This window comes from Rhinatrema bivittatum, chromosome 5 (genome assembly GCF_901001135.1).
Source record: "Rhinatrema bivittatum chromosome 5, aRhiBiv1.1, whole genome shotgun sequence".
NCBI classification, from domain to species: domain Eukaryota; kingdom Metazoa; phylum Chordata; class Amphibia; order Gymnophiona; family Rhinatrematidae; genus Rhinatrema; species Rhinatrema bivittatum.
In genome coordinates, this window is record NC_042619.1 from 292,075,212 (window position 1) to 292,090,993 (window position 15,782).

A 15,782-nucleotide genomic window follows, 5' to 3' on the forward strand; every position below is an offset into this window, starting at 1 on the left:
TTGAAGAGTCATGCTTTCAAAACTATTGAAATCCTTTCCTAAAGCAGTTACAAAGTCGCCTCATCAACCGCTATCCACAGGAAGCAGGGTTTATAATTGTAATCATAATCTAAGTATGCCTCAAAATAATAATAAATCCAACTGAAGTTCTACGGTTAGGCCATGAGGTACCGTGGAGCCAGTCCTGTTTTTTCAATATCAGAAAAAGCAAGTGACTAGGGGGCTGAGATCAGACCAGTGGCCAAGCACACCTGTGTGGGTGGGTTTTTTAAACTTTGGAAATCCGCTGGAGAGATAGCTGCTAGTATTAAAAAAAACCCAGGGCCAGTCCAAAGTCTGCTTTTACCATACACCTGTGTGTTCTCATCTTGTAAGAGTATTGTGTTCCGCTTTCAGCCTTTTCTGGAGAAAACGGAATATAATAAATACCCGCCAGGCACGGCGCCGGCAGCGCTGGAACTCTAAGACTTTGTGCGAGGCCCGTCCGGGAGGAGAGGCCAAGCCAGTCCTTGTTTTTCACCAGGTGAACGCAGGGACGTCTCATTCCGGTTTCCCAAGGAAGAGGAACTACACGTCCCTACACCCACCGAGAGAAAAAAAAAAAGCATGGCCACTAACCAATTCGCCAGGTATTTAAATAAAAGCAGCGCCATTCAGTCCACTATTTTCAGTAGAGGATTCCCAGGCAAACGTCACCCTCCCGGGCCCATAGTTATCGGGAACGAAACCCGCGGCGTGCGAGTGACGTCGAGAGGTGGAGGCCGGCTCCAGGCTGACGTTACAACGTTACAGCAAGGGTACGTCTGCGCCGCCGGCGCAGGACACGTCATGGGTTGGAGACCTTTCCGTGGGATGGATCGGAAGTGATGTCACAGGTGCTCTTCGGCGGCCGGCGCGGCCGGGTGACGTCACGGGCGGGCGGCTGGCGCTGTGACAGGGAGGCCGCGGGCCCGGCTGCGGCTCCGCCTCCCTTCCTTTCCGGTCGGGGCGAGGCCATCTCACCTGGGGTTGACGTGGACCCAGCGTGGCGCAGGATGGCTGGCAGTGGCCGGAGGTTATGACGAGCCGTTCCCAAGGCGCGGGGGGTGAAAGGGTTTGTGGCTTCTCAGGTTACCTCTAAGCCACCAGCTCTTTGGGCCCCACACTCCTTCCGTCCGGTCCAGAGAAAGGGAATGGGGGCTGTGAAAACTGTTATGGGTGTTTCTTATAAGAAGCCGGCTGAACCAAAACTGACTCTTTAAAGACTTGGTAAGGATAAGATCTCATGAGAGTTTTGTAGAGTATTCTGGAGCAATTTAGGAGGCATTGCTCCCCTCCCCCACTTAACCTGAAGTACGATCTTGTCAGGGGTGTCACTTTTGGAAAATGCGACGACCTGATTTCCTGTCTGCAACTTATTTATGTCCTCCAAGCTATCTTTACATTCTTAAATTTTGCACGTGCAGGGTGAGAATGGTCGGCAAAACGCAGGATGTGTTGTCTTCAGTTTATGTCACCAATACATAGTGATAAGCATTGTATAACGATGTCTGTTAATAATCTGATAGCTTCAGGAAAAAAAAAATCACTTTGTGCTGTTTCCTAGCTGCAGTAAATGATTGTGTGGAAAAAATATTTTTAGCTGGTAAGACGTTGTACAGAAGTTAGACACGTTATCAACCTGAAATCTCTTTTGGAAATTTGACCAACCCAGAGATATTAGAACGTTTTACTTTTTAACTTGAGATGTTGAGTATGTTAAGTCCTATGAAATGTCATGCTTCCATTTTGTGACATATTTGAAAGATGAATGTTATTTCAAGGATGTACTTTAATGAAATGAATGTTTCGCTATCTTAGAGAAGGCAGCATAAATGTACATATTTGTAAGGAAACCTCAATCAAGATGGTGTTGTTTTATTTTAGCTTAAGCTTTATTGAACAGATAGAGGCTACCACAATCATGCACTAACCTGTTTATCTTTTTATTTTTTTTTATTTTGCTGCATAGGGAGAACAATGCCTCTGTGCAGGATTTGGGTATTTGACAAACTTGTAAAAACAGACTGAAACTTGGATATCATTTTTTTCTGTCTCTACCTCTTCTTGTGCTAGAGGTTCTAACTATGGGACGGTGAGTAAACCTGACCAAATGGTTGTCTGGATTAATTGGGTTGATTTTCAAAGTCATTTACACACATAACATCAAATATTATACATGTAAATGGCTCTTACAAAATAGATTGGGGAACTGTGTGCATAAAAGTATACGAATAATCCAGTTTTCATATGTGCTTTTACATGAACTGCAGAAAAGTATTTGTTTTTGGGGGAGTGAGGTTGAAATTGAAAAAGTATGTGAGTATATTCACCCACATAAATTAGATCCTCCAAAGAAGAGGTGTAATTTTATTTTTATTTTATTTATTTTAAAAGCTTTTATATACCGAAGTATTGGTGATAGTCTTCACTCCTCTTTACATTTTAAACAACAAGATACATCCAATTCTGCGGAGCAGCTTCAACAGGTTCACAAATTGTAACGAAGAAATACAATACAGTCAGAGGAGCAACTTAAAAATGATGCAAGTTAATCTATTCACTATGTGCCGCATACATCTAATAGTGTTATAGAAGCAATAAGTATTTTTCGCAAATTGGCATATAGAATTTTCATTTGTCTAGCTTTTATGCCCAGAGAGCATTTGGAACAATTTTTGCACTAAAGCAGTAACTAGGAGTGAGGGAACAATTATTCAATTACTGGTGGTATAAAAACATTTTTTTTGAAATACCGAAACTAAAATTGTATATTTTTAACAGGAGGTGTAATCATCATGCTTTGGCAACAGCTGTAATTTTGTTTCCAATGGGGTTAGTTGATTGGGGGGGGGAAGATTATCCTTCACCCCAATATTGTAAATGTGCTGAGTAGGAGCCAAAAGGCTAAGAAGGGACCATCTTCCATTCAGGGCTTAGACCTTACACTTGAATTTTAGCCAAAATGATTCAATTACAGGAGGTAAACTAAGGCACAGGAAGTTCAGTATGACTTAGAGAAAGGGTTTGAGCATTTGAGTCTCAGAAATGCTCTTGACTCAGAAATCAGGGCTCTTAATTATTAGACTACACCTCTATGTGGATTGTATTTTGGACCAGAACACTTGGATAGACTGCCTTTATTCAGTTTAGTTAGATTTTGTAAAATATATAGTAAATGGTGAAAAAGAAGAAATGGGAAGAAAATTGCAAGTACATATTCCAGTCTATCCTGTAGCAGTGTGTGCTGTTTTTGTCTCGTGTTACATCACATACAGGCCGATACAGAACGGTGCGCTCGGCTGAGTGCACCGTTTAGCCCGTTTGGCTGTACATTTTTGACGAACTATTATTACCCCTATTACTGCCAAGCCTCCCATTTTACTCTCAGGAGTTAATTTCAGATGGCACCGGGCAAGTGTACGGAAAAGCTGAAAAAACTGCTTTTCTGTACACCCTCCGACTTAATATCATAGCGATATTAAGTCGGAGGCCCCAAGAAAAAAAATCTGCCCGTGGGTTGGAAAATGGACGCTCAACTTTGCCGGCATCCATTTTCCGAACTGTGGCTGTCAGTGGGTTCGACAACTAATGCTGGTAAAATTAAGTGTCGGCTGTCAGAGCCGCTGCTTCCGCCAATATGGATGCACTAGGGACACGCTAGTGTCCCTAGCGCCTCCTTATTAGTGTGGGCTCTAATTTAAATAAAGAATCACGCGCCCAGGAGAGGTGCCTGGGCGCGCGTCAGGAGAGCGGGCGCTTGCCTCGGAGCACCGGCTCTCCCGCAGACTTTACTGAATGGGCCTGATAATCAGGCCAGAGTTTTATAATATTCAGCACTGCAGTCATACTAGGCATGTGCAGTGAGGGCAGTATAATTTTTTTTTCTGCTAGGTCAGTGTAGTCTTTCAGTGTTCTAGTCTTAAAATTAAATCCACAAGTAATGTAGCTTTCTAACAGTTGCATTGCTCCTGAAGAAAACTGGAGTCTGTTGTTTGTGCTGCCTTTATATTGTATTTAGGATCCACACCTCATCCCAGGTCATCAAAAAACCAAAATAGCCTAAACCAGTTTTGATTTTGCCCCATTGCATGTTTCAGTTTTCTTAAGGAAATCCATGGGGAAAAGAGCTAGGACTTCCTACATGCAAAGGGGCAAAATCATGACTGGATCAAATAGTTTGGTTGGCATGGAGTGAGGTAGTAACACTGATTGATTGGACAAATAACAAAAGATGGTGTAGTGCAGTGGTTCTCAACCTTTTTCCAATCATGACACAACTGATAGATGATGCTCACATGCATGACACATTGCACACTGCATTTAACAGCTATACTAAAAAAAGGTCCTAGATATTTTATTGTTGAAAATGATGCAGGAGAAAGATAACATTCTTTAATTTCAATAACTCCTTACCAAATATCATTATTAAATGTTATTTTTTTTCTCAAAAATGTTAATCTTTGCTTACTGCATCAATGAGAAATCTGGGACTGATATGCATACGCAGCACACAGTTTTTCGATACATTTCACTGTCAACCTTAGAAAGTTGTGATCTTTCTGGAGTTTATACAGAGCAGAGTTAGGAAGTTTCCCCTTTCAATTCACCAAACAAAAAATATATTCAAATTCTGATATCCCCTCAGTAATAGTATTTCAGAATCCCTTCCCTGCCAGCCACTTTGTGAAATAACATGAAAACCTACTAAAAAGATATTTAGAAATTATATAGCATACCCACCATACCATAAAAGCACTAACACCCAGGACCTGAACAGCAACAACCTGACCTATGAAAAAGCAAGACTGCAAATATAGAATACAGTACACTTACTATTGGAAAAGAAAGAAAGCCAGACTGCTCAGAATCCCTCACCTCTGTCAAATATGCAGAATGCAGACTGGCTCTTATCTAATACAGAATAAAAGACCATACACTATAAACAAGCATACAGAGAAAAAATGAAACTCCAAGAAGTGGGGGGGGGGGGGGGTGAGGAGGGATGGCAGGGCAGGAGACATCATGCCGGCAACATTTCTGGCGAGGATTGGTGGTGGCAGTGATTGCCAGGGTTGAGGGAAAAGCAGCAACAGTGCGGTGATGGGGAATTTTAAGTACCAGCTCCTTACGCTGCTCTCTCCTCAAGCAGCGAGCACATGTGGCTGTTATAGAAAACATAGGCTTGCTATATCAAATTTTTGGTGACACACCAGTGTTCCTGACACACTGGTTGAGAACCACACAAACTTTATCTTTTGAAGAGAGAGGGCTCTTGTACCACATCAGCTTTTTTGTTGGTCTTAGGAAAGGTACATTTTCAAAAGCGTTTCTGTGGATAAAATGTTTTGAGCATAGAAATGACTTTTTATAAAACTGCCTGCTGATAATACAGGTACATTTATGTATGTGTGTCCTGTTCACGTGTAAGTTTACCTTGGCTGAGCGGAGGTGTTCTGTGGGTGGAGTTGGGAAGGGGTTTGCATTTAGGTGCATGTGTTTTGAAATTCAAATATTTGCATATGAATTTTAACATAAGTTGCCATACTAGGTCAGACAGTGTCCATCAAGCTCAACATCCTGTTTCCAACAGTGGCCAATCCAGGATACAAGTACCTAGGAAGTACCCAAAGATTAAATAGATTCCATGCTACTAATGCCGATAATAAGCAGTGCTATTTCCTAAGTCAACTTGACTAATAGTTTATGGACTTCTCTTCCAGGAACTTGTCCAAACCTTTTTTAAACCCATATAAACTAGCTGCCCTAACCACATCCTCTGGCAATGAATTCCATAGCTTAATTGTACATTGAGTGAGAGAGAATTTTCTTCGATTTTGTTTTAAATGTGGTACTTGCTAACTTCATGGCATATCCCCTAGTCATTGTATTATCTGAAAGAGTAAATCAATGTACATTAACCCGTTCTAGTCCTCTCATGATTTCATAGACCACCATCTTATCCTCCCTCAGCTGTCTCTTCTCCAGCTGAGGGGGATATGTTGAGCTTGTTCTTTAGCCTTTCCTCATAAGGTAGCCAATCCATCCCTTTTATTGTTTCGGTTGCCCTTCTCTGTACCTTTTCCAGTGCATCAATATCTTTCTTGAGATGCGGCAACCAGAACTGAACACAGTATTCAAGGTGCGGTCTTACCATGGAGCGATGCAGAAGCATTATGACATTCTCTGTTTATTTGCCATTCCATTCCTAGTAATTCCTAATATTGTTTGCCTTTTTAATCGCTGTAGCACACTAAGCTGATGATTTCAGTGTATTGTCCACTATGAACCCTAGATCTTTTTCCTGTGAGGTAATACCTAACATCGTGTAACTACAACAAGGGTTATTTTTCCCTTTATGCATCACCTTGCACTTATCCACATTCAATTTCATCTGCCATTTGGATGCCCAATCTTCCAGTCTCACAAGGTCCTCCTGCAATTTATTACTATTCGCCTGTGATGCAACTACTCTGACTAATTTTGTGTTATCTGCAAATTTGATAACCTCACTCGTTGTCCCCCTTTCCAGATTTATAAATATATTTATTTATTTATTTTATTTATTTAATTCTTTTCTATTCTGACATTCATGACTCAAGTCATATCACATCGAACAAAGGTGAATTAACATTAACTTAATCGTTTAAGAGGGGAGGTAAGTTACAATGTAAATGAGGGTTACTACAACTTGGAGGATAGAAGAAGGTAAAGAGTGAAGGAAAAATCGGGTAGTAGTATATATCAAATAACAGATGTAAGAGGAACATATAAATGACATTTAGTTATAACAATAATATACATATAAGATATATACAATGTGGATTACTGAATGTAACATTACATATTATAAGGTTAAGGATAGGCTTGCTTGAACAGCCAGGTCTTAAGTTTTTTCTTAAAGGTCAGTGGGCAGTGTTCCTGGCATAGGTCATTCCACAGGGATGGCCCAGCTGCGGAGAAGGCACGTTCCCTAGTGGAGGTGTGAAGAGTGGATTTGGTGGGGGGGGGGAGCGTGGAGGGTTCCTTTATAGGCAGCTCTCACCGGTCTATTTGAGGTGTGGAATCGAAGCGGGATTTTTAGCTTGAGCAAGTGCTGATTGTGGATGGTCCTGTGAACAATAGAAACTTATTAAATAATAATAATAGTAAGAGACTTATTAAAAAGCACTGGCCCAAGTACAGATCCCTGAGGCAGTCCACTGTTTACCTCTCTCCCCTAAGAAAACTGACCATTTAATCCTACTCTCTATTTAACCAGTTTGTAATCCACAAAAAAGACATCGCCTCCTATCCACAGACTTTTTAGTTTTCTTAGTAGCCTCTCATGGGGACCTTGTCAAACACCTGAAAATCCAAATACACCACATCTACCGGTTCACCTTTATCCACATATTTGTTAACCCCTTCCAAAAAAGTAGCAGATTTGTGAAGCAAGACTGCTTTTGTCCCATTAAACCATGTCTATATGTCTGTGTATCTATGATTTTGTTTTTTAAAATAGTTTCCATGATTTTTCCCGGCACTGAAGTTAGGCTCACTGATTTATAATTTCCTAGATCAGCCCTGGAGCCTTTTTTCAGTATCGGGGTTACATTGGCCAAATTCATCTTCAGGTACAATGGACAATTTTAATGACAGATTACAAATTTCTAGTAACAGATCTGAAAATTCATTTTTGAGTTTTCAGAATCCTGGGGTGTATACCCCTGGTGTGTGCCCCTTTAACCCCTCGATCATCTAACAGTCCAGCCAACTCCCTCACAGGCTTCCTGCTTTGGATATATTTTAAAACATTTTTGTTATGAGTTTTTGCCTCTGCAGTCAACTTCTTTTCAAATTCTCTCTTAGCCTGTGTCTTCTTGGTGTTTTACATTTAACTTGCCAATGCTTATGCTTTTTCCTTTTTTATTCTTCCAATTTTTGAAGGGAGTTTTTTTTTGGTTAAATAGGCTCTTTCATGTTACCTTTTAACCAAGCCGGCAGGCATTTGGCCTTCCTTCTATCTTTCTTAGTGCATAGAATACATCTGAACTGCGCTTCTAAAATGGTATTTTTAAATAATGTCCACGCCTGTTGTACACTCTTAACCTGTGTAGCTGCACCTTTCAGGTTTTTTTTTTCTGTCTTCCTGATTTTTATCAAAGTTTCCCTTTTGAAAGTTTAGTACTAGAGCTGTAGATTTACTTAATGTCCCCATTCCAGTCAGTAATTCAAATTGGATCATGTCATGATTGCTTTTGCCAAGTGACTCCTCCACTGTCACCTCTCTCACCAAATCCTATGTTCCACTAACAATTAGATATAAAATAGCTCCCTCTCTCCTCAGTTCCTGAACCAATTGCTCTATGAAGCAGTCGTTTATTCCATCCAAGAACCTTACCTCTCTAGCAAGTCCTGCCGCTTTGTTAGGGGTTATAAATATAATCAAGTCCTCTGTATAATAAGATAAGAAAAAGAAAAGCAGAATTTTCAAACATTTAGCATGTTTTATCCATGCTGTGCTCATTTGTTTACTTTTTGCTGGTACCTTTTTTTTTTTTTAGGCTGTGTCACACTCTTTGTACTTCTTTAAACCAAATAAGGTAGGATATTTAAAGCTATGGGGAAATAAAATGAACAATTTCCTAGCACCCAGACAGATGAATTCAAGACCAGTGGATTATGCACCTCTACCAGCAGATGAAGACGGATCAAAGCTGACGTCACAGTATATATACCCCTTCAGTGACATCAGCCTGTCAGTATTCTCCATTTCCGGCAGATGGTGGACGTGCATCTCTGCTCTGGATTATTTCAAGTTTTAGAAGGAGAAATAAAAGGAAATTTAATTTGCCCCACTCCTGCGCTGATACCAAATGGTCCCTTCCCCAGTTGAGAATTCCTGAGGGGATTTCCATGGTCCCTCAGATGAGTGCCTTGGTCCAGTAGCTGGTTTTCTTCAGCCGGCATGGACCTAGCTGTTAAAACAGCTGAAAGGCAGCGGGTGCAGGTGACTGTATATGCTCTCTCCCCCTGCAGCCGGAGACAGTCTCTTGTCTCAGCCGGGAAAGGCTGAGCTAAGGTAAGGTTTAAGAAAAAAAAAGACAGAGTGGAAGGGTTGTTTGTAAAGCGTCCCCCTTTCTGTGGTCTCCGTGCTCAGTGCTCCATTCTGACATTCGTTCCCACTCCCAAGGGAGGTTAAGGGACTTGGGCAACATGGCAGGTTGAGCAGCCTAAATGGGCTTTTCTCTGTGTGCCGCGTGGTCAGCTGGGGCACCGTTTTCGCACGCTTTTTCCTGCGTATTAGGCTGCTCTCTTCAGTACCGTCAGTGCGTGCAAGTGTGTTTGGCTGTGCATTCAAGTTGTACGCCCAGTTTTTTTGGATGCTCAGTCGGACACCTGCTTGGATGTCCAGATGATAGTGACTTCCATGTTTGGGACACGCTTGCCTATGCGCACAATTTGGGATGCATTGTTTTTGCGCTTAAGTTTGGAAGGGTGGAAGTGCGCCTAGTCTTGCGAAGCCTAGCCTGGGGATGCCTAAATTTTGTGCTCCTAATCTTTGGCCTCATATTTTACAGCATGAATTCAGCTGGATGCATACCTTCAGTTGCCTGCTAAGCATACTGACAGACTGATGACGCCTGTGGCTAGGAAACCTAAGCGCCTTTCCCTCTGTGCTGCCTGTCATATTCAGGCATCTCAGCCTGGCGTGCCCTCTAACTTGTGCCAGCACTGCTTAGAAGCTCAGGGAGAATTATCTTCCTCTGATTTTACTAAGCCTGGTTCTTCCCAGCCTGACGACGGCCTGGGTAAAGACATGTCAGGAGGGGCACCTGATCTTGGAACTCCCTTAACTGGTTCATCAGTGGGGAAAGGTAGATCAGTGGGCACAGCACAGGTGCCTTTTGGTTTTGGCATGGATCCTTCTGCTTTTTCTTGGGTAGAATTTTTTCAAGGATTGCAATCCTTTCTTCAGGAGCAGTCCTCGGCCCCATCCAGTCCTATCAGGTCAGGGTCATAGGTGGTGACCTATCACTTGCCCAGTTCTACTGTTAAGCGCCAAAGTACACCTAGATCGGCAGCAGGTCCCCCCGACAGGAATCCGGATGGCACAGATGATGAGGCCGATCCTGATTCTCTGGAGGATGGGGAAATTCCTCCAGTACTGGAACCTTATAGGATTATGTCACGGTTCTTTCACAGAGATGAGCTACCAGCTTTGATTTCCCAGACATTAAAGATGCTGGGAGTACCTGGGGCAGATTCCATGTCTGAATCAAAGAAAAATCCCATTTTGGTTTCTTTGCGTAAAGCTTCTTGTTTTTTCCCTGTTATGGAGGGCATTCAAGAATTGATTGAGTGGGACGCCCTGGAGGCTAATTTCAAAGGGGGTCGGGCTCTGGAAGGCCCAATGGATCTAGTGGTGAGAGAGTGTTTTCATTTTCTGAAAGTGGATGCTCTTGTCTGTACCATCTCCAAGTGGACAAGTATCCACATGGAGGGAGGAGCGGCCTTGAAGATGTGATCGATAGGAGGATTGAGGCCATCCGTAAGCGTTTGAAGCAGTGGTAATGACCTTGCAGGTAACTGCTTCTAGTTCCCTGGTGGTTTGCACTTGTTTACTTCTCTCTCAGGAGGTTGATGAATCTGTTATGAATTCCAGGGCAGTGATGGAGCCAGCAGCCACCTTTTTGGCAATGCGGACTAAGATTTGGTCCGCACCTCTGCCAGAGGAATGGCTTCAGTAATAGTGGCCAGGCATCAGTTATGGCTGAGAAACTGGTCGGCCGATGTGACCTCCAAAGCTAACTTTACAAAATTGCCCTTTCCCTGTACGTACCAGGATCAGTCCAGACTGCTGGGTTGTGTCTCCCCTCCAGCAGATGGAGTCAGAGAGAAAACTGAAAGCACCTCCCAGATATACTGGTGTGCCACCTGCTGTCCTTCAGTATTTCCTCTGACTCCAGCAGATGAGAGACATAACCTGCGGTTTGTCCTGACTAAATTTCTTTCAGGTGTTTTTTGCTCTTTTCCGCCTAAACTATCTACGCTGTCTAGCTCAACTGGGTTTTTCCTAGTTTAAAAAAAAAAAAAAAAAAAAAAGGGTGATTATTTCTTGAGTGTTGTTAGGTTAACAGCAGTGCCTTTTTTAGCTCAGGGTTCAGGCAGGCGTGGAGAGCTTTGCTCTCCTTATTTACCCGGATTAAGTGTCCCCTTGGTCTCGGGGGAGAGTTCACCGGTGGGCCGGTCACCCTCCCCCACCTTGTTTGCCAGTGTTGACTGAAGAGGGCTGTCTTAAATTAAAAAAAAAAAAAAAAAGTAAAAAGTACCTGTCGTGAGTACATAAGTCCTGCTGGTGGCAGGCAGTACTCTAGTTTATGCCCTAGCCTGCCGCGCTTACCAGGGACTCCGGAGGGGGTGGATTTTTGGTTCACCCGGCGATTTTTTCTAGCTGCTGTTTGGTGCGCTTTTTTGCTGAGCACTTACTTTTGGCGCGTCTTCGGTCCTGTCTCCGGATGCCGCGATCTTCGGCCTGCACGGCCTGTGGCAGGGCGGGGGCGCGACTCTCCAGGGAGGGTCTCTGCTCCCGTTGTATTCCCGGGGGCGAGGGACCCTCCCGGGGGCCGAGCGCTGCCCGCAGCGGTACTGTGGCGTCTTCGTCGGCACGGCAAGGGAGACTGGCTGCCGCGCGGTCGTCAGCCCCGCCTCCCTGTGAGAGGGAGCCGGCGGCCATTTTAGACGCGCGGCAGCCTGCTGAGTTGGATTCGGAGGATGAGGGTTTCTCTCCTCTCTCGCAGCCTGATTTAAGCCCGCGCAGTGGAACTGACCTGTTGGGTCCTCCAGCCCCTCCCCCTTCGGGCTCCACTAAACGGAGGGTTCCTTTTTCCTCAAAATTCGTGCTCTTAATGCATCAGGCATTTTTAGAAGCTGAGGCAGGCTGGGAGCCGGACGACCCCCCCCCTGCGAAGGTTCCTAGGGTTTCTCCCAGTACAGGTTTAGCGGGGGCGACTGGAAAAGCGGGAGCTTCAGGGGGAGCCGGCAACATTTCTTTAGGGGGCGCAGGTGATCCAGGAAGACTTGATGTCGACCAGGTATCTCCGGATGCTGCGGAGGCAGGGGTCTCGGAACCACAGGAGGCTCTCGAGGGGGATGACCCCGAAATTTTGCGCCTGTTTGGCAAGGATGAGCTTAATTTCCTCATCCAGCATGTGTTAAAGGAATTAGAGATTCCCGCCCCGCAGCAGGACACAGATACGTCAACGGGGGATGTAGCTATGGCGGGTTTGAGGGCCCCCCCGCAAACTTTTCCTTTACATCCCAAGGTTGTACAGTTGGTTTCTAAAGAATGGGAGGTCCCAGAGGCATCCCTGCGTGTTAGCAGGGCAATGAATAGGTTGTACCCTCTGCCCTCCCAGTCTTTGGAAATTTTTAAGGTTCTTGCCGTCGATTCGGCGGTCACCGCTGTGGTGAAGCACACTACCATTCCGGTCACGGGAGGCGTAGCGTTGAAGGATCTTCAGGATAGGAAGTTAGAGGTGCTCCTGAAGCGCATGTTTGAAGTGGCGGCCCTGGGGGTCCGTGCGGCAGCTTGCAGCAGCATGGTGCTGAGAGCCACTCTCCGCTGGGTTCAGCAGTTGCTTACCACGCAGGAGCTCCCACCTGCCGAGGCGGAACAGGCCAACTGCGTGGAGGCGGCGGTCGCTTACACAGCGGACGCCTTGTATGATTTGTTACGAACCTCTGCCCGTACTATGTCCTCAGCGGTCGCTGCTCGCCGATTGCTTTGGCTTCGCCGTTGGTCGGCGGATGCCTCATCTAAGTCGCGTCTGGACGCCTTCCCCTTCAAGGGGAAGTTATTGTTTGGTGAGGAGTTGGACCAACTCATCAAGGACCTGGGGGATAATAAGGTGTATAAGTTGCCGGAGGACAAGCCCCGTCAATTTCGTCCTTTCGGGAATGCGCGATCCCGGTTCCGGGGGCAGCGCAGATTTCGCTCCGGAAGGGGGGGTTCCTTTTCGCAAAAACAGCAAGGCCCAAGGTCGCAGTCGTGGTCTCCTTGGTCTTCTTCCTTTCGTGGCAGACGGCCGCAGCGATTGGGAGCTTCCCAGCAACCGTCCGCTGGGAAACCTCCCCAATGAAGGCGCGCTGGCCCACTCCTCCTTCCCCCGCATCGGAGGTCGGTTATCCCAGTTTTGGGAGGAGTGGGCCAAAATCACGTCGGATCAGTGGGTTCTCGACGTGGTGCGCTACGGTTACGAGTTGGACTTTGCTCGGCCCCTCCGGGACTTTTTTATGATATCGCCTTGCGGGCCTCGAGAAAAGCAGCTGGTTATCGCCCAGACGGTAAACCACTTACGGGCCCTCGGAGCAGTGCTACCCGTTCCCTCGGACGAGACAAGAACGGGCCGCTATTCCATTTATTTCCTAGTTCCGAAGAAGGAAGGTACGTTCCGTCCTATTCTGGATTTGAAGCGAGTAAACAAGGCGCTACGCGTTCCCCGGTTTCGCATGGAAACTCTACGGTCTGTTATTGCGGCCGTCCACAAGGGAGAGTTTTTGGCTTCTTTGGATCTAGCCGAGGCGTATCTCCACATCGGAATCCGGGAACGGCATCAGAGATATCTGAGATTCATGGTGTTGGGAGAACATTACCAGTTTTGCGCCCTCCCATTCGGCCTAGCTACGGCTCCGAGAGTGTTCACCAAGGTTCTTGTGGTGGTCGCAGCCGCCCTGCGACGTCAAGGGGTATTGGTACATCCCTACCTGGACGATTGGCTCATACGGGCGAAATCGGAGAGCGACTGCAACAGAGCGGTCCAGTTGGTGGTGCAGCAACTTCAGTCGCTAGGCTGGGTGGTCAACTTTGCGAAGAGCCAGCTGATTCCAAGTCAGCGGTTGGAATTTTTGGGAGCACGTTTCGATACCCTGGTGGGCAAGGTATTCCTGACTCGGCAGAGGATGGCACATCTGATGTGTCAGGTGCAGAGGCTGCTGGGTCTCCATTTGCCCACAGCCTGGGATTATATGCAGGTCATTGGACATATGGTGTCTACTCTGGAGATGGTACCGTGGGCTTTTGCTCATATGCGGCCCTTGCAAAGGGCTCTTCTTTCGCGCTGGGATCAGAAATCCGAGGATTACGGAGTACAGTTACCTCTGTTGGAGCCGGCGCGGTCCAGTTTAGCGTGGTGGTTGGTCCCGGACAATCTGCTTCAAGGAGTGGACCTCGAGCCCCCCAATTGGGTCATAGTGACGACGGATGCCAGTCTGTCCGGTTGGGGAGCTGTCTGTCAATCGTGTGCGGTACAAGGATCGTGGACCCCTCGCCAAGCTTCGTGGTCCATCAACCGTCTGGAGACCAGGGCGGTCCGCCTCGCCTTGCGTCAGCTTCTGCCCTTAGTACGGGGACGGGCGGTTCGGGTCCTCACAGACAACGCCACCACGGTAGCTTACATAAACCGCCAGGGCGGCACGAGAAGTCAGCAGGTGTCGGTCGAGGCGTCCTTGTTAATGGCCTGGGCGGAGCGCCATCTCGCCCGCATCGCGGCCACTCACATCGCAGGCGTAGACAACGTGCAAGCGGATTATCTCAGTCGCCAGCACTTGGATCCCGGGGAATGGGAGCTCTCGGACCAGGCGATGGGTCTCATCACCCGGCGATGGGGAGTGCCGCGACTAGATCTGATGGCAACTCGGCTCAATGCCAAGGCGGCGCGTTTTTTCAGCCGGAGGCGAGAACACGGTTCGGAGGGGGTGGATGCCCTAGCGATTCCATGGCCTCATCACATCCTCCTATATGTGTTTCCCCCCTGGCCCTTGGTCGGCAAGGTGTTGAGGCGTCTAGAATCCCATCAGGGGCCAGTGATTCTGGTGGCTCCCGAGTGGCCAAGAAGACCATGGTTTGCCGACCTCGTCAATCTAGCCAGGGACGGGCCTTTGCGGTTGGGCCACCTTCCGAACCTTCTTCATCAAGGACCAGTATTTTTCGATCTAGCGGATCGCTTTTGTCTGGCGGCTTGGCTTTTGAACGGAGGCGCTTGAGAAGGAAAGGTTATTCTGAACCGGTGATTTCTACCTTGCTTCGCGCGCGGAGACCCTCTACCACGCTTGCTTATGCCAGGGTGTGGAAAGTTTTTGATTCCTGGTGCGCGGCCGCCCAAGTTCAGCCTCGTCGTGCGGTAATCGCGGACATCCTTACTTTTCTTCAGGATGGTCTGAAGAAGGGGTTAGCTTACAGTTCGCTAAGGGTCCAGGTGGCGGCTCTGGGTTGTTTGAGGGGAAAGATTGAAGGCTCCTCTCTCGCGTGTCACCCGGATGTCTCCCGATTCTTGCGCGGGGTTAGAAATTTGCGTCCTCCTCTCAGAGCCCCTTGTCCTTCCTGGAACCTGAATTTGGTTCTCAAGGGCCTCACCGTCGCGCCCTTTGAGCCGTTGAAGCGAGCCACCTTAAAGGATCTCACCCTCAAGACAGTGTTTTTAGTAGCTATAGCGTCAGCGCGTCGGGTATCGGAGCTGCAGGCACTCTCGTGCAGGGATCCGTTTTTACGTATCTCTGATGCCGGGATCTCGTTACGTACGGTTCCCTCGTTCTTGCCTAAGGTCGTATCGGCTTTTCACGTCAATCAGTCCGTGGACTTGCCGTCGTTCTCGGAGAACGAGTTGCAGTCTTCTCATGGTTCCGACTTGAAGCGTTTGGATGTTCGGCGAGTGCTCTTGCATTATTTGGAGGTCACCAATGCTTTTCGGCGGTCGGATCATCTGTTCGTGTTGTGGCAGGGG

General features: G+C 46.7%; 1 protein-coding gene across 6 annotated transcripts in view; it reads left to right on the plus strand.

Moving 5' to 3' along the window:
* Positions 1-675: 675 nt before the first annotated feature.
* The window catches only part of ENTPD4 (ectonucleoside triphosphate diphosphohydrolase 4), a 67,035-nt gene continuing 51,928 nt past the window's right edge, over positions 676-15,782 (plus strand). For 5 of the 6 annotated variants that reach the window (XR_003857084.1, XM_029604121.1, XM_029604125.1 and 2 more), the window contains exons 1-2: positions 897-1,248; positions 1,991-2,113. Coding sequence is in view for 5 of the 6 variants with exons in the window: in XM_029604121.1 (XP_029459981.1) it covers positions 2,106-2,113 (8 nt within the window). In the remaining variant the exon portion in view is untranslated. Of the gene's footprint in view, positions 798-896; positions 1,249-1,990; positions 2,114-15,782 lie in introns of those variants that run through there. The other variant, XM_029604122.1, reaches the window with a different exon arrangement.